Source organism: Thermobia domestica, chromosome 11 (genome assembly GCF_964235325.1).
Source record: "Thermobia domestica chromosome 11, izTheDome1.hap1.1, whole genome shotgun sequence".
Taxonomy (NCBI): domain Eukaryota; kingdom Metazoa; phylum Arthropoda; class Insecta; order Zygentoma; family Lepismatidae; genus Thermobia; species Thermobia domestica.
Genome location: NC_137464.1, coordinates 69302354 through 69321323, shown reverse-complemented (window position 1 = coordinate 69321323; position 18970 = coordinate 69302354). Strand labels below are relative to the sequence as shown.

General features: G+C 35.1%; 1 protein-coding gene across 1 annotated transcript in view; it reads left to right on the top strand.

The window, feature by feature from the left end:
* The first annotated feature begins 2209 nt into the window (after nt 1–2209).
* Nucleotides 2210–18970, top strand: part of LOC145665164 (lactase-like protein) — a 51687-nt gene continuing 34926 nt past the window's right edge. Inside the window, exons 1-8 of the mRNA XM_081732447.1 lie at nt 2210–2288; nt 4972–5066; nt 6249–6396; nt 6733–6881; nt 8240–8374; nt 10319–10425; nt 13397–13497; nt 17550–18048. Coding sequence (XP_081588573.1) covers nt 2225–2288; nt 4972–5066; nt 6249–6396; nt 6733–6881; nt 8240–8374; nt 10319–10425; nt 13397–13497; nt 17550–18048 — 1298 coding nt within the window. The 5' untranslated portion in view covers nt 2210–2224. The remainder of the gene's footprint in view (nt 2289–4971; nt 5067–6248; nt 6397–6732; nt 6882–8239; nt 8375–10318; nt 10426–13396; nt 13498–17549; nt 18049–18970) is intronic.

Below are 18970 nucleotides of genomic sequence, written 5' to 3'. Positions count from 1 at the left end.
AATGCTGCTTAAATAGTGTAGCGTTGAAAAAAAAAGTGTCGTGTGTTTACAAATGCCAGATAATAAAGGAAGTAATCATGGAATTCTGTTTGGATACTTACTAGAGACATTAATTTTCAACCCTTACCGCAATTCCGCTTCTCGAACTGCAACGCTAGAATCCAGGAATTTTCTTATTGTGACTACTACAGTAAACGTACAAATTTGGCAACAACGCATTATGGCGTTCTGCGCAAGTTTCGTCTCAAAATCTATTTCCTTAAATGTAAATTAATATTTAAATAAAATATGAAACATAACACGAAAAACGGTCAAACAATATAAGGTAAATAGGGGGAATATGGGCAGTTTCTGAAATAAAGCTCTGTATTTCAGTAATTTATTAAACAAATGAATCAACATTTGGTACTAACAAAGCTTGTGTATTACGCAATAGAAATATTAGCAAACATTAGTACATTACGCTTACTGTTTAGTACTACATGCATAATTGCGACACATGTGAAATAACCCATATTACCCCAAAATTAAGGGTAATATGGGTTAGAGTGTGGGGAATATGAGAAATAGAAATACATTAACTAACCATCTCACAGTGCACATAAATTCTACAATAATAAGCTTTAGAACAAAAGGTAGTGACAAACATACTCTTATAGACAATATTAGGAACTCAATAATACGAAAAAGGAACTTTTAAATGAAAAATATTACATGGAACTCGTGAAGTTAAGAATTCTGCCTAAGAACACTGAGAACAGATAAACTTCTTCTTGGTTTCAAAATGAACACACGCAAAATGATACCACATCAAACATCGTGTACACTTGACCCATTCTTTTCTATTGTGATCAATATGGAATCACCCTTGGCACGCTGAACATTGAGAGTCAGTGTTATTCTCAGAAACTTTGGGGTTCATCGTCGTCTTAGCTTTCTTTGTCGTTGTAGACGTCCTTCTCTTTTTCAGCATCAGCAGATGTTCGTCTGCTGTCAATTCTTTGGAACTGCCTACTGTACCTAAAATTTACGTGAAATATTATATTTGTTTTACTGTATAACAGGAAATTTCCGAACTTTGAATGTGTTTGTTTTCGATTTTTTATTTACTATTTTTCACGCGATGGGACAGGACTCATACTTGCGAGGCTTACTCACTGTTCAACCTATTGAGCCATGTATTTGAAACGTACCTTGTATCGATTTGACAAGATCTTTTGTCTCTTGACTATATTACCTATGTGCTCATATTTACCCCACGTAAATACACGTACCCATATTTACCCCACGTAAATCCACGTACCCATATTACCCCGAATACCTCACCTCATATTACCCCATCTTACTATATTTTATTTAGGTTTGCAACACTGTTCGTACACGATTCTGCAGCGCGCGCCATGCCTTGCGAACAAAGGGAAACACCTTGGACTCTACACACCAGTAACCAAGTTTTCGTAATTGTTTTATATATCTGGACAATATCTTAATTTTTATCGGTGCAGAATAACAACAGTCATTTTATGGAGCGAGAAAATTGCACGTTACTAATCTTCAAACCATTAATATTCTCTTAAATTTCTGCTTCCAAGTTTCATATGACTTACAGTCGCAATCAAGACTCCAACAGTGCTTCCAACCCACGCAACCAGAAATTTAATCTTGTACTTGCTGTGCTACGAGGAGGAAACCTTATTTCCGCCCATATTCCCCGATGCCCATATTCCCCCTATTTGCCTTATCTATTTTATAATAAGATCGTTACTTTAAAATATTTTACACATACAAATAAACATTTCGTAAAACTGAGCACTTCTTGTAAGATCTTGATGCAAGGGCCATCTTGTGAGCTCATTGTAAAAGGAATCAAATATTTTCTTTTACTTCTTACATTTTTCAATATCAGGAGACACAACCAAACGAATCAGGATCTTGTGCTGTAGCTGAAACATTATTCTATCTTATAGTACAATATTTATAATATGTAACGTTTCATTGCGCAGTAGTTAAGGCAATGAGCTAAAATATGTACTGACTTCCGGGTGGTGATCCACCTTAAATTCATTTCCTTATATTAGCGTATTATTGTTTTAATTGACCTTAGGTAAAATTATGGACAACTTTTAACGAGCCATGGACGCAATGTGTCCTGGGATACGGTGAAGGACTCAACGCTCCTGGAATCAATGCCAGTGGCATTGGAGAATATCTATGCGGCCATAACATGATCAAGTCTCATGCCAGAGCGTATCATATATACGACGAAGAATTTAGGGAGTCACAACAAGGTAAGTAATTATGATTTTAGATATTAAACAAAGTTCAAACAATTCCATAACGAAGTCTATTGTAATTGAAGGGATTATGGGAAGGTGTCATAATTTCAATTTTTCTGACGTTGAGTTTTGGTGATGAAGGAAAGTGTTAAAGTATTATTCTTGGAACACGATACTTGATTTAAGTGATTTCTCATCTGAGTAGAGAGATTCAGAAACGATGAAGAGGGTATATCACAGAGAAAAACTTTTGATTTTAATTTTCTCGTAATGTACAATTCGTTATATACCACTTTCATCCTATACTCTTCAATTATGTATACAAAACATCTCAATCAAATTATATCTTGCCAAAATTTAAGTTTTAAAAGTGTTCACTTACTGCAGTTAATTTTGTATAAGGGTGAGGACATATAACACTATCCTATTTATACTGGGACGTGAACAACAAATTAAAGAACATTAACGATGACAAATTTGTACGAGGGTCGTTCCGAAAGTAATGCCTCCTAATTTTTTTTCATGGAAACTAATGGAGATACATAAATAACAACAGCACAGCTAAACAGAGCAATATTTCAGCTGGAGATGTCAGTTTTTCCACATACTTACCGCCATTCGTTATGCACTTTTGCCAACGATGAACCAAAGTCTGCATGCCACGCTGGTAAAAATCGGAATTTTAGATTCGGCTGGCTTTTGGATTCCGGCTCGTAGTGATGACACCACGTTTCATCTCCAGTGACGATGCTATCCAGAAAATTGTCACGTTCAGCTTCGTATTGGTTCATCAGGTCCCGACAAATTTCCATTCGCTGAGTTTTGTGATCTTCTGTAAGCATTCGCGGCACCCATCTCACACAGACTTTGCGATAACAAAGATGTTCTAGCATTTTTTCCAAGGCATTACAGCCGACATTCAGCTTTGTACACAATTCTCTGATCGTTATCCGGCGATCAGCATGGATAAGTTGATCAAGACGCTCTTCATTGCGAGGGATGACAGCTGTTCAGGATGAACCGGACCGTGGCTTGTCATAAATACCCTTTTCACCACCTTGAAAATGTATCCATCGCCTCAAATTGCTCATGTCTATTGTTTCGTCTCCATAAACCTTTGCCAAGTGTAGATGGATTTCAATCGGCGCAATTCCTTCGGCAGTGGGGAATTCAATCACACATCGTTGTTTTATACGCACGTCCATACCAGGCTCCATTTTGGAACACTCCTATGCTGGCGCCAACTACCGCAGAACAACGTGACCAGCTGCAAATAAAAGAGGAAGGTTCAAGCATTAACTAGGGTCATTCTTATTTTTTTATTTTAATGAATAATTAAAACAAAGAAGAATATAAAAACGTAGAAAATAAGCCAAATAGAATTTACAAAGTCTATTACTTGAATTAATATTGTTTTTAAGACCTTTTATATCTACGTATCTGTCTATCTGTATAAATGAAAATGAAAGTTACTATATTTGTGACTTAATAACTCTTGAACCACCCGACCGATCTCGATCACATTTTCAACAAAGATGAAGTTTGGACCTGAGGTAGTTTTCATCATTTCACTTTGATGATGTAACTTAATCGAGGGGAGGGGAGAGATATATAAAAATGATCGAAAATGACCTATATTAGTGCCGAATCCATAGTTTTCGGAATCGCTGAGATGAACAGTGACACTTCCGATACCGTCTAAATTCAAATTCACCCCGCAACTTGGAGGAGAGGGAGGGGGAAATATATAAAAACGATCGAAAATGACATATCAGAAAGCTTTTCAGTAATGGTAAAAAGTGACTGACTAACGAAACATATTACTAATTTTCCTCATTTGAGCAAAGCGGGTAGTTGACGCTAGTAGTGTATTGATAAAACTTGGCAAAGGTTTATGGAGACGATACAATAGTGACATTTGGACGTAAAGTAATTATGACATCACTAACTACCCACCCAAATTTCTGGTCCGTCTCCCTTAGCCTAAAAGGTATACGTAGTCGCTCGGGATTAAACCAAAAAATTTCATTTCATTTTTCCAAATTTCTGGTCTACAAAAAGCTTTGAAACTGTTATTGTTTCTATAATATCGTTATGTAGATACTACTTAGTTTACTGTGTTCGTTTTTTGATGTTCTTCATTGTCTTCATTAAAATTCAGAAAAAAGTTGGGAGGAGTTTAACGAAGAAACTTAACACTTCTATATCTTCCTCCACATAAAATACTTTCCTATTTGTGTCAGAAAATATATGATTACTATAGCATTTTTTTGGTTTACATTTTAGTATCCTCTTTTTATCATCCATACTGTACGAGACACTAATGACATACCGAGCACCATGACGTGAGATTTACAGTTGAATCTCACATCTTGGTGCAAATCTGTCAATTCTTGACGATAATGTGCATAGATTTCACATTAAGCTATGAAACTTAATTTAATATTGTCACAGGACTAAAGAGAAACTTCAATTTCAAGTAAGCAAACAAACAATAAAATGTTAATCTGATTTGTGCTTGGATTTTATTCATTCAGATCGACATATTTTCACCACTTGTTTCTTAATTTTATTCGGATCACTGGATTCAAGATCTTTACTAAGCAACGAATATATACCTAGATGTGAGTATATGTTTAAGATTTTTTTATACTGTATGTGGACTCATTCTCAAAAAAAAGAAAATCTTTTACAGGCCAAGTTGGAATTGTCCTGAGTGTAAACTGGAATGAACCAAAGACCAACTCAACGGAAGATATTCAGGCTGCAGAGAATAGTCTACAATTTTCGGTAAGCAAAAGTATATGTCATGAAACAAAAAACAAACAAACAAAAAAATCCCTGAAGTGAAATATGAAATTTGTAGAATGAATACCTTATTTTAAAAGAATATGGTACGTTAAGCAAGTAAAGTGGTTATTAATGTAAAAGTTACTTTCCTTTTTCGAATTTATAGAAAGTAAGTCTAAGAAACATATATAAGCACCAAAACTGGATATTAAACACCATACGAGGTGTGTTCAAAAAGTATCGAACCTTACTTTCTTTTTTCCCACGTAAACCAATGAAGCGCAGGAGACTATTCATTGTAGATGCAGAGGAACACTCATCCCCTCCTGCCCGCAGAAGGCGTCAGTCGCTGGCAGTCGGCCAAAGAGTGAAGACGTGTACTGAGCGGTCGTCGAATTTCAGTTATTTGTAAAATGGCAGAAAAACTTGAGCAGCGATATTGCATCAAATTTTGTCAAAAGTTTAGCTATACCTAAGCGGAAGCTATTCAATTGGATCGGTACATTCACTTTTGAACGAGAATTTGAGGATGAGGAGAGTGCCTACGAAATTTTATTCATTCTTTCATCGCTAAACACTGCGTTTCTGTGTGTCGTCAGGCTTCCTACTCACCCGACATGGCTTCGTGTGACTTTTGGCTATTTCCTAATTTAAAAATGCCACTAAAAGGGACCCGATTTGAGTCAAGAGAAGACATAATGGAGAATGCGACAGCATGGTTGCTCACCATTCCGAAAACTGCGTTCCAGAAGTGTTTTCAATAATGGGGTAGCGCTGGAAGAAATGTGTGCATTACCAAGGAAACAAATGTGAAGGGGATTACTGTTTCGGATTTCCAAATGAATAAATGTACTTTTGCCAACCAAAGGTTCAATAGTTTTTAAACACACCTCCTATGTTAGCTGAAGTGTTGAAGGTTTTCTCCATAACTATGGATACTAAGTCATTCAATGCCATTATTGATGAGTCCGGTAATTTATAAAAATAATAAGATAATTTTAATGCTGGACAACAATATCGTGTGCTTATAAAAGTTTAAAAAAGATTAGGTCACCCACAAACACTCGTGAGCAGAGTTTTGTACACTGCAAGTTCACTACAAAGTGGCATACTTCATATATTTTCTAATGTTTGAGAAGAGTGGAATTATATGTATAGTTTCCCATATTCTCTTTGTTACAGTTGGGTTGGTTTTCTCATCCGATTTATTCCGAAGATGGTGACTATCCTCCTATCATGCGCCAATTGATTGATCAATATAGCAAAGAAGAAGGACGTCCAAGATCTAGATTGCCTGTCTTCACCCAAGAAGAAATAGAATACATTAGAGGTAATTAATTCAATTCTTTTCTCTTTCATACATTTAGTTTCCTTCGAAACCTCTTAAATCTATACTTGACTAATCTGAAAAGTTCTTGTTCACTATCTTATTGGTCGTCCTATTAGAATATCTAGGATTAAAAATAATAGTTACATGGAAATTAAGACCATTTTCTTATTACGTATAATGTTCAGATCAGGTGGCCGTATATTATAATATTTATTTCCTAATTGTTAGCTGTATGGTAACTTGATTAATACCCATGAAACAATACCACTGTAAGTTCTATACATATATATGTTTTACATATATATGTTGTATTATTTATAATATTGAATATTACAGGAACATACGACTTTTTTGGGCTCAATCACTACTCGACAAACTACGCCGAGGCAGGAATAGAAGGACCTAATCCTTCATGGGAAAGAGATCAGACTAACATTCAAAGTTTTGATGACTCATGGCCAGAATCTGCATCTGATTGGCTCAGGGTAAGTGTTATAAGACTGCTGTATGCACATCTGTTGTGGTTTACAGGATAAATTATCACACTTGGAAAGCATAAATCTGTAAACAGATAGCAATATAAGAAAGCTAAAAAAAATACACTCATTAATCCATCAAAACTTACCTTAAAGTTTGCTTATGTATGCAGTAGTAGTTCATTGAAAAATAACAGTTTGTTTATCAACAGTGGTCATGTATCACATATTATAGACAGTGTTTTGAATATATCATTCAAGAACTTTTGATGTGCGTGAACCTGTCTGAACCTATTTCCTTAAATCGAAAATAAACAATGCCGATCATTTGTTCATAGTTTGTTCACGATTTTTCATATAAATTGTTCGTTTGTTCATGATTTGTAAACAATTTATACCAAAAATAATACGATCGATTCTAACTTCAAGTACCGTAGCAGAACTTATTTTCAAAATTCGAAAACAAACCATACAGATCGTTTGTTCATCGTTTCTTTACGATTGTACACTTAAAAGTTTCGTCTGTTCACAATTTAAAACAATTTATATCGAAAACAAAATGAGCGTGCGAACTTCACATTCCTGACAAAAATCGGAAATCGAAAATAAGTTATACAGATCGTTTGTTCATGATTGATCACATGGAATTTTCGTTTGTTCACGATTACTAAACAATTTATACCAAAAACAATACGGTCGGTGCCAACTTCAACTTTATAAAATATCTCCGAAATCGAAAATTAACCATGCAGATCATGTGTTCATTGTTTATTCGAGATTGTTCACATAAAAGTTTCATCCGTTCACGTTCTATAAACAATTTATTCGAAAACAAAATGAGTGGTGCCAACTTCACGTTCTTGAAAAGTTTTAGAAATCAAAAATAAATCATGTAGATAGTTTGTTCTCGATTGTTCACAATTTATAAACGATTTATACCAAGAACAAACTGGGTGCTCCAAACTTCAACTAGCAGAACACATTTTGAGAACATATTCAATCTGAACTCTAATCTCTCTACTAAAATCAGAAGTGGTGTAACTTTACTACCAGTTCCGATTTCAACACTAATTGAGAAAATGTCAAGTCATACGAACTAAATTCCTTCACGTAAGCACACGACACTTCCACTTGTTTATAAGTAAAGATTGTTTTAAGAAATATTATTTTATATATAATATAAATTTATTTTTTGAAATAGGAATGGACATTTAAATAGACTTGAGAAAGGAATCATAGCTTAAAATCCTGTTCGTTTCAAAGAAAATAGAATATTTCTACTTATATATGATTAGGGTTAAAAATCAAGCTGGTGCCCTTGCTCATCAATTCGTTAGATTTTTTAAAATACCTTTTCGCTTTCACAGGTTGTCCCATGGGGCTTTCGCAAAATATTAAATTGGATCAAGAATGAATACAACAATACACCAGTTTATGTGACAGAGAACGGATTCTCTGATAGAGGAGAACTTAACGACACAGAAAGAGCAGATTACTTGAGAGTAACCATTATTTATTATTACTTCAATTTACAAAAGTAATACATTCAATTCATGAAGTTCAGTTTTCTAACACAAACCGATCATTTTGGTACGAATACAGAGATATAAAGCTAAAATGTCTACTACATGCTATAATTAATTTCCAGGAGATGCGTTTATTAATAAAAATACATACAACTTTTGTTTGATCTTTTCCAGAAAAGAAATAAAAGTAATTTGAAAACTTTGATATCATACAGGTGAGCATTGTCAGTTTAAATAGCTAAGAAATCTACTCTTAAATTGGATCAATTTTTCCAAAATCAATTAATGTGTTTGGAGATGAAAGCTGATAATCTTCCATGCAACTAAAACTGTAATGGTTATGCTTGTGATTGTATAAATGCAACACAACGCTTACAAAATAGTGGTTAGCACACTAATGGTGTAGAAGGTAATGGAGGGAAAGTGATTAAGAGTTAACTAAGGAAAGGTGACAGCATTTTCTTTGTTTTATCCTTGATGTTCTTCGACGATCTCTTATTGCTCTGAAGATTACGATGACTTGTACAAAGCACTTAAGGGATGTCCTGTCTCAAATGTAGCTACACCAATAATGTATTGACGAATGGGTTTTTCATCCCATCAATTTGCCAAGGGTGACGATTATGGAGCTAGTAACCAATCATAGATTATTATTTGATGCTGGTCTAGGCCTGGTGTGGAACAACTCCTTCAGCAATGTTAAACCTCTCACAAAGTCCAAATTGGCCGCTTGGCCTGGGGGCAACCTCTTATTCCCAAATAGTCGTATGTGGAGATACACTTGGGCAAACTATCACTTTAATCCGTGTAATCAGTTAGTTTTGTTCAAAGAAGCGGTGATGTAACCTTCAATTACCTTTCAGATGCTTATACCCGGTAAAGCCAATGTACAATTAAATGAAGTGGTATGTTGGTTTTATTTCCTTTCTTTATAGGATGATAAAATGAAAAGGATAGCTTGACAAATATTTATTTGACTTAGTATAACAGCGTTTTTTTTCTTTGAAATTGAGTTAAAAATTCATTTCATGTTTACGTGGACTAAATATTTTCATAAAATGACAAAATTTAACTTTTTCATTTGCAGTAGAGCAATTTAGTCAGGTTTCAATCAGAAAGAAATTCATCTTGGGGTAGTTTTGAAAAAGTCAATCAATATTCGCTTTGGGAATTTGTATTTGATATTGATATTGATGTTGAAAACATTACTTGGTGGTAATTTGTTTAAAAACGCATTCTGAAATTACAGTGAATTGAACTCAAGAATATCTAGAGGCAGAATAAAGAATGTAAAATATCTCCCAAATATTTCCTGTTAATATTATTAAATTCAATTTAAATTAGTTTTTCTACTTTATATTGTCTTTGATTTACCTTTTATTGTACCAACAACAGAGCGTCTGTTTAAAATGCTAAATTTTATTTACTTATTTATTTTTATTTTGGGATATTACAAAATAAACAGTATTACAAAATTTCAGCAATTTTTTTATCAGTATCATTTTATATTATGTTTTTGAGTATGAATGTCATAAATTCTACGTTAATAATTCAACAGTGTTTAGATTAACTATCGTTATTGTTAATTTGTTATTTCTTTGCAAGTTGTAGTTTTGACATTTTGTAAAGTTTTGAAAGTTTCGTCGCTAAAATTGTTCTATAATGTGTGACAGAGGGATGAGTCTTAGCTCTGTGTTTCACAAAACATTTTTCCCCGCTACGTTTAGTATCAGAACTCACTTCTGTTGTACTCTGTGTGTTAAGAATAATTTATGATATTCTGATAAAAATACATTGTTAAATGAAGGTATATTTTATTAAATGAGGGAGTTGCACTGGCGTATTCCAAGAACTGTATAATAATACTTTAATATTACCACTGTAAGGAAACAAACATTAATATTTTGTGTTTCCCTATAGGATTATATTAACGAAATGTTGAAGGCTGTAAAGATTGATGGTTGCAACGTAAAAGGTTACACTGCTTGGGCCGCATTTGACAACCTTGAGTGGCTACGTGGATACACGTAAGTTAATTAAAAATACGTCTTGTAACCAAATATGATTACTAGCACTGTAAAATCATATACATGCTAATGTTTTTTGTGAGTTTATTAGTAATTAGTAATCAACTAAAAGAACAAAATTAGTTAAAGGGAATTCGAGTGAAAAAGTTTATCGTATTTTATGTAGTTTTCTAATAGCTGTGCCTTAATTCTTAAACATTTGGTTTATTCTTAGATCAACACATTGATAAAAAAGAATATAGTATTCTACATGTGCTATTCCGAAATGTGTACATAAAGAGATATAAAGACTAGCAAATTTTATACCCTTGTACCTAAGATAGCTTTCTGCGTTGTTGAATCCACACGGAGAGTGGTGAAGACCACAGACCCCTCCAGATGTCACTGTTCTCATTTAATTGTAAGCTCAGTTGGTTCTACGGTACACAAAGCCACGCGTCCCTCTTAACCAATACCTTAGAACTCCCTACAAATAGTAGACTTTGATATACCTGTAAGACTTTAAACTGAAATGTATCTCTACCATTCAAGTACGCTACACACGGTAGCTGATATAACTTCAGTGTTAATTGCTCGAAGTGGAGAACCGGTGCTTACCCTCATTCTAAAATGAAAGTTTACATAGTGTTTTTTAATACTGCAGAATTATACCCTGATATATAGGATGAAAAAAAAATAAGGTAAGAACTTTTCCCTATTTTTTTTGCCTACTTTAGACATTAAGTGTTGTACTAATAATTATAATCACATTGCAATTAATTATTATTTCAGATAATATATAGAAACCAGCAACAAAAATAAATTTTATGTTATTAGTTGAACAATTGTAACATAATATATAATATTGCACAACTTTATTCTGTTTTGGATGTATAACTTCATGCTTCAAGTCTGTGTCCATCGTTCGGGAGGCAATGCGCCCCTCCAAACGATCCTTCTCGATCCGCTAATGACTTTCTGTTCTGTTGCTTCAGCAACATCTCGAATATCATTTGACAGTACAGGAGTAGTAATCAAAATGCCATTTCTTCTTTTGGAGGTATTGTCAGAATATCTCACAATATTTTTTAAACATGTTTATATCGTGTTTTAGATTCTTTTGGCAGTCTTTGAACTTACCTTGGACACAAATCACATTTGGCACCGTTTTGTGTACGCTCTGTGCTTTATTAAAATATGAGATGGATTAAACCTAAAAAATCTAAATAGAATCTCTCAGGACATTTGTTATTAAATTCTTGCATTTTGTGTTTCTGTAATAACACTGAAGATCAACATGCTATAACCGTCTTCTTGTAATAATTGTAATAATTGTTTCCCCTTGTCAATAGATGATATTTTGGCTACGTTTGCACAGCTACCGATACTGTGACAGAGATAAAGAAACCACCAATATCACATTAGCAGTGCTGTGAAGAAAACGCTAAATTGACAGATAGAATCCATTGTTTTGAAGTAGATGATTGGAATTTTGCCTTAATTGTTCATAAGGAGTCACTCTTTGGATTAGGTAGCCCTACTATTTTATGCGTGAAAATATGATACTAATTACTTTGCTAATTGTATAATTTTCAAGTTTTAAATTTATTTTTTGCCACAATTGAAGTTTTATTTATTGCTACTTTATTGACTCTCTCTTATTTTACATTATATTTTATTTTTTTGTATGACAATGTCGAAAGTCATGAGAATATCGTGTAAAAACGCGCCGTTATGGGTCAACGTAGAACAAAGAAAACTTGAAGAGATCGATAATTTCAAGTATTTGGAAAGAATTTTGATGAGAGACGCTTACTGCACCAAAGAGATTAGGTCAAGAATAGCCATAACCAAAGAAGCATTCAACAAGAAAAGATCACTCAACTAGCAGGCTCAATACTGGATTTAGGAAGAAATTAGTCAAGTGCATATGGAGCATTAGACTGTAGACTTGGACATTACGGAAGTTAGGGAAGAAATATATAGAGAGTTTCGAAATGTGGTGTTGGAAGAAAATGGAGTAGATAAAATGGATAGAAAGAGCAACAAATGAAGATGTTTTAAAGGAGACGAAGATAGACGAAGACAAAGATGGACGTTCTTTCTAAACGAAAATAGGAGAGATGATACTTCTCGCAAGACTCGTTCGTAGGAAGGCCAATTGGATTAGACACGTCTTGCGAAGAAATTGTCTTCTTCGTGCTGACATACGAAGGAAAGATGGAAGGTAAGCGTGGAATAGGAAGAAGAGAAACACAACTAATCGATGATTTGAAAAATAGGAGAAAATATTGAGAGTTAAAAGTGGAAGCTGGAAATTAAAAATACGTGGAAGAAACATTTCCAGGCTCAAATCTAAAGTTCAAAAAATAAAAGTAATTAGTCCAAGGACTTGCCGAAAGGGAGAATATTTAATAATAACATTGGCAATGTAAGCAGTCTAGTTTGGTTTAAATACCGACCTTAATAATAATAATACTAATAATAATAGAGGTCTAATAATAATAATAATAATAATAATAATAATAATAATAATAATAATAATAATAATAATAATAATAATAATAATAATAATAATAATAATAATAATAGGTATAATAATATACAATGTGCAACTATAAAAAGTTCTTTATTTCTATGTAACATTTTTCTGTTTTTCCTTTTCAACTAAATTTAAGTTTTATTTATGGCTGCTTACTTGCCTCTGTCTTATTTACAATATTTTTGATTTTTTTTGTATGACAATGGAAGCAGTCTAGTTTAGTATGAATACCGACCTTAATAATAATAATAATAATATACAATGTGAAACTACAAAAATGTCTTTATTTCTATATATATTTTTTTGTATTTCATTTCAACTAAATTTCTAAAATATAATAGTGCTTATCATTAATAGTTTTATATAGATCCCAAAAACTTACACGATTGCATATACCACTTTTCATCCAGTATTTTAATAAACCCTAATGCACATATTTTAACGTTTCAGTGAGAGGTTTGGTTTGTATTCTGTGGACTATAATGACCCAGCTCGTCCTCGAACACCTAAGGAGTCTTCTCGATTATATAAACAAATCATTGCAAATAACGGCTTCCCCGCTCAAAATACAACATTCTCTTATACATAGAAACGTTAGTGAGAGAAAGTGTGATAGTTTTATGACAGGTAAATCATGTATTTTTTTTTTGTCTTATTATCAGAATGCTAAATTGGTTAACTCACACCTTTTCTTCTAATTATTTTCTAAGTAGTATATTTGATATTTTCTTAAACTACATTGTAGGTACTTTGATTTTCATAGATCACTATGTATAATGATATGCCTATCAACTTTTAAAAAGAATTAAATGAATGAGACGAAAGTTGTTTTTGATTATCGAACCTACCTGACTAAGAACTACTATTTTAACTCCATCAAAACGATACTGCAGACAGTAAACTAAACAATTAACTGTAACAAATCTTGTTAAAGAAGAAAAAGAAGAAAAACATATACAAATGCAAGGTATAACTTTTCCGAAATATTTTTGACGACTGCAAAAGAGAAGAAATGTTTATGAGAGGGAGATGAAACGCCAATCAAAATCAGATGGGTTCCGAAATGTAGCCCTTAGGTACTCCACTAAGAGCAAAAGTATAAGAACAACTTCAATCGAAGGAGAAAATGATTCATTTCTTAATATTGTAGAGTTAGCACTTTAGTAGTGGGAGCTTGGAAAAGTTTACGAAAAGGTAAGTTTCGAAAAGACTTTTAAAAGATCAGAATAACATTATAATATGAAGGATTGTTACAAGACAGTTGACAACGTTTTCCAAGCAAACTAAAACACAAACAATCTATTTCATCAGATCAGAACATTAGGTAGCTTCTGACAAAATTTAACCGCACATCCTGTGTTCGAAACCTCATTGTTGAATTGTAAATGACTGACTGTAGATGTTATAAAGCTTTTATCATGACCAATTCTAAAATAATTATGATTGTTTCTGTTATATATATATCGAGTGATTCCGTTAGTCCATACCAGGCCTTTAAATCGAAAACGATCCGAGATATGTACAAACTGAAAAACACATATCCCATTAGTTGCAAAGGACAACAGAGTGAAGTAAAAAGTTTCGTCCCCGCAGGGTCGTAGACGGGGTTCAACTCAAAATTGTCAAATGGAAAGAGGGGTCAAGTGGTATATCGCTTGAAAGCTCTTGTAAAAAGAAAGAAGCTACAACAAGTCCCGATTCTCTACGATCACACTATGCAACATGGCGGCGGGTCAAAATGTCATCAAAAGTTGCATTGAAAACAATATGGCAACCCCTATAAATCTGAAACGGACATCCAGACGGAAAAACTGAAAAACAAGTGTCTCATTATTTCAAAAGTACAACATATCACGGTAACCAGTTCGAGATATCCAGGAAGGGTTTACCTCCAAATTAGCAGTTGTTTAATTGTGCTGGAGGGAAGACCCTGAACATTTTGAACAACTATATTTCCTTGGTAACATACGTTTTCCGGGTACAATACTACAGAGACTGTTCAGTCCTCTTTCGTGACACTACTGAAAAGCGTTGTCTTGTCTCGTCTCGTAGTCAACACTGGTAACATACACAGTATGGAAATTCTTCGAGATCTGGAACGAGGCAAGCATGCTGTACCAATGTTTCCTGCATCTGTTTTGTAAGAGGTCTGGGGCTCTTCCCAGATCTTGATCTTGGTGTCCGCAACAGGATATGTGTTTGAAAGCCCTTTGTCGGTAGTTGTGATGTTGCTTCTTAGGGTGGCCTTTCCCCTCCCAGACCTCCGACACTATGGGATCTAGGAAATTGAACACTGTATCCTCCCGACTGGCTAGTGCAACGGACGAAATATTTCGGCTGTGTGTACTACGCGATGATTTGTTTCCATGGTGCACACCATAACTCTCCAGGGTACAGCAATTATACGGAACATTCACCTGGGACATGTTGTTTTGCACCATTTGCCCGCATTCAGCCCAGAACCCAAAACGGTGGTATAAATAGATCTGAATTCTGGACTTGCCGTGTGCTATCCCATAACGTATAAATCTTGCCAATCCCCGAGTGTCACGTTGCGACCCTCTCCGCATTATTGTGTTATTTCCGTTCGAGAATGCATTTTCCCCCCAATTCCCGACCTAGGTTTGAATGATGTCACAGCCTGGTTCGTCTGTATACCTATCTTAAGCTCAGTGTTCCTCAGGCGAATAATGGGATTGGCGAAAGGTTCCAGCGCTGTCCTTACCTGCCCTTTTCTTCCCTATGCGTCGTGCAAAAGTGAAATTCATGAGACATTAATGTCGTGAAACGTATAACTTCAAATGAAATACCGAAATGAATAAACATACACATCTTTGATAACGATTACTGCAACTGGATTGTGCTGTTTGCTGGTTTATGTTTGTTGTACAAAACATACGTCTTTCGAGAGAAACAGTCGCAGACCACCTTGAATTGAAAGGCACGAACGTGAGGTACGCTGGAACACAGTTTGTTCCACAGTAAGTTGATCACGCTTTGCTGAAGGGTCGTTAGTACGAATTGTAGTGAAGTACTTGTGCTGCGCAAAAGTAATACACGCTACGAATTGAGTTGTGTGTGTGTGTGTGTGTGTGTGTCAGAAGGCTTCCATTTCATTGTAGAAGGTGGCACGTACTACCCTAATATCGTGTGTTAGTGCAGTGTCGGCTAAAGATAGCATTGTATTGGAACAATGCCATATACGAACGGGGAGGCATTTGACATGTTAATGGTGTTAGGGGAATGTAGGCAAAACTATAGAGCTGCATCCCGAATTTATAACGCAAGGTTTCCACAACGACAATCAATTTCCCATAATGTACTTCGACGGTCTGAAACAAGCAGGGCGCATACTTCCTCAATATGGGAGTCACAAACATGCTCCAATTGGAGATGACAACGATGTCGTTATTGATGTTTTGGCTGCTGTCGAAGTACGTCCTAATGCATCCTCAAGAGATATTGCCCGGGATCGCGGAATTAGTCAAACAAGTGTACTTCGTATACTGTGGAAGCATAAACGCCACCCGTATCATATCTCCTTGTGCCAGGTGCTAACAGATGCCGACCGTAATAAGCGTCTCCAGTTTTGTAATTGGGCCCGTCAGAAATTGAGGACAAACCCAACGTTTTTCAGTATGTACGTGCTGTGGACAGACGAAACAATATTTACAAGTGATGGCCATGTCAACCTACACAATGCGCATTATTGGGCTGCGGAGAATCCGCACTGGACACTACAGATCGACCGACAAAGACGTTGGAGCATCAATGTGTGGGGTGGTATCATTGGAACACATGTAATTGGGCCCTGGTTTATTGATGGAAATTTAACGTCAGCTCTGTTCCATTAATTCTTGACAGAACGTCTACCGCAACTGCTGGAAAAATCCCACTTCATGTGCGGCGTAATATGTGGATGCAATTGGATGGTTGTCCAGCACATGCTGCTCGTATATGCAGAGGTGCATTAAATACTTTATTTCCGCACCGTTGGTTAGGAAGAGGGTCCAATAATCCTTTCCCTTCTCGCTCTCCAGACCTTGCGTGCATGGACACACACACATAAGCAGTCGTAGCGTTCGGACGTGTGTTAACATCGCTCCAGGAGTCAGTAATCGGTGACAAGATGGGAGTAGATACCTCAACTTGGAGAACTCGGATTGGGTTATTTGTTGTGAGAACTAAGTTCCAGTGTTTCAAACCTCGTGCAAATTCTGATATTTGTGGCGCTGTGCTTAAACTCTCGTTCTTTGGTTTAAAATTGCAGTGCTACTTGTAATTGGTGGAGTGGAAGTAAATCCAGGCCCTAAGTCATTAGATGACTTATACAAAAAGCTAGAAGAAATGGACTCAAAGATAAATGGAATATAGAGTGTGACTAATGACCTAAATAATCAGCTGCAAGTAGTGGTGAATGAACTCAATGCTGTTAAAAAGGAGAACGAAAAACTGAAAATTCAATTGGCTGCTAACAGTGAACTCTTGGACAAATTAGAAAATCATTCAAGAAGAAATAATCTAATATTTCGATACATTGGCGAGTGCGAAGGTGCAGAAACTTGATAAGAATCTGAGAAACGTGTTATAAAGTTCGTTACAGAGCAATTGAAAGTGGATCTAAACGCAAGTGAAATAGAAAGAGCCCATCGTCTAGGCCGCGGACATAACAGACCCATCATTGTAAAGTTCTCTTCCTACAAGAAGAAGAATCTAATATTAAAAAATGCATATCATGCTAAGGGAACCCCTGTCTCAATTACCGAAGATTTCTCTGCCTCAGTTCATCAAATTCGCAAAGAACTAACTGTCTTCATGTGGGATGCCTGTTCCAAAGGTGACCATGCAAAGCTTCAATATAATAGGTTAATTATAAATAATAAGGCATTTACTCTTGAAGAACTGCAACAAAATAGTGCGACGCCATCAAAGCAGGAGGAAATTCCGAAGAACGTAAATACAGAATTTGCAACACTACCAGTGGTTAACCAAACCCCGATTTCAGTGAGTGCATCCACCTGTGCAGAAATGCCATCGTCCGATAACAAAAGAGGAAGGAAGATCACCCCGGCGACCTTGCCACCCCCTCACAGAAGCAGAGTGTGACTAATAAAGGAATGCAATGAAACATGTGATAAGTTATCTACATCTGATCTCGAAGAAATGTGTTTGTGTAGTTCAAAAATAGCAACTGGTCTTACAAATAAAGACTCTCTAAAAATATTCTATCAAAATGCTCGTAGCTTACGTGGTCGAACATGTGATTTCTTTTGTAGTGTATTAACTAACAATTACGATCTAATTGCAATCACTGAGACATGGATTAACGAATCTCATTATGATGCTGAGTTATTTGATAACAGATATACTGTGTTGAGACAAGACAGAAACTCTGTCAAAACCTTTAAAACAAGGGGTGGGGGGTGTTCTTATTGCAGCCCTAAGTAAACACTGCATGTTCTTATTGGACAGGTGTGATGATAATTATGACTGCTTGATTGCCAAAATAAACAGTGAGGGGAAAACCATATATATTTGTGTTGTGTATTTCTCACCGGGATCTAATATTGAATTGTATAATGATTTATTTACTCGCCTTGAAATTAATTGTCCTCAAGGTTGTCCTGTTCTCCTGATTGGTGATTTCAATTTATCGGAAATAAACGGTACGGAATTTAATTTTGAAACAAGCTCTTCTAAATGTAAGAATTTATATGAATTTATGTCTTATTATAATTTGGAATCATTAAATAATGTGACGAACGAAAATAATCGTACATTAGATCTGGTTCTGTCTAATATAACGAATATAGAAGTCAGTAGGGAATATTGTCCACTAATTCCAGAAGATGTACACCATCCATCCTTAGTAATAAACGTGATGCAGCAGGGGACCGCGAAGATTAAAAAGAAAACTAATATATCAGAATATAATTTTAGGAAAGCTAATTTCTTAGAGTTGTATCTTGAATTCTCATCTATTGACTGGAACTGCCTAAAGCAATATGAAAACGCCAATGACCT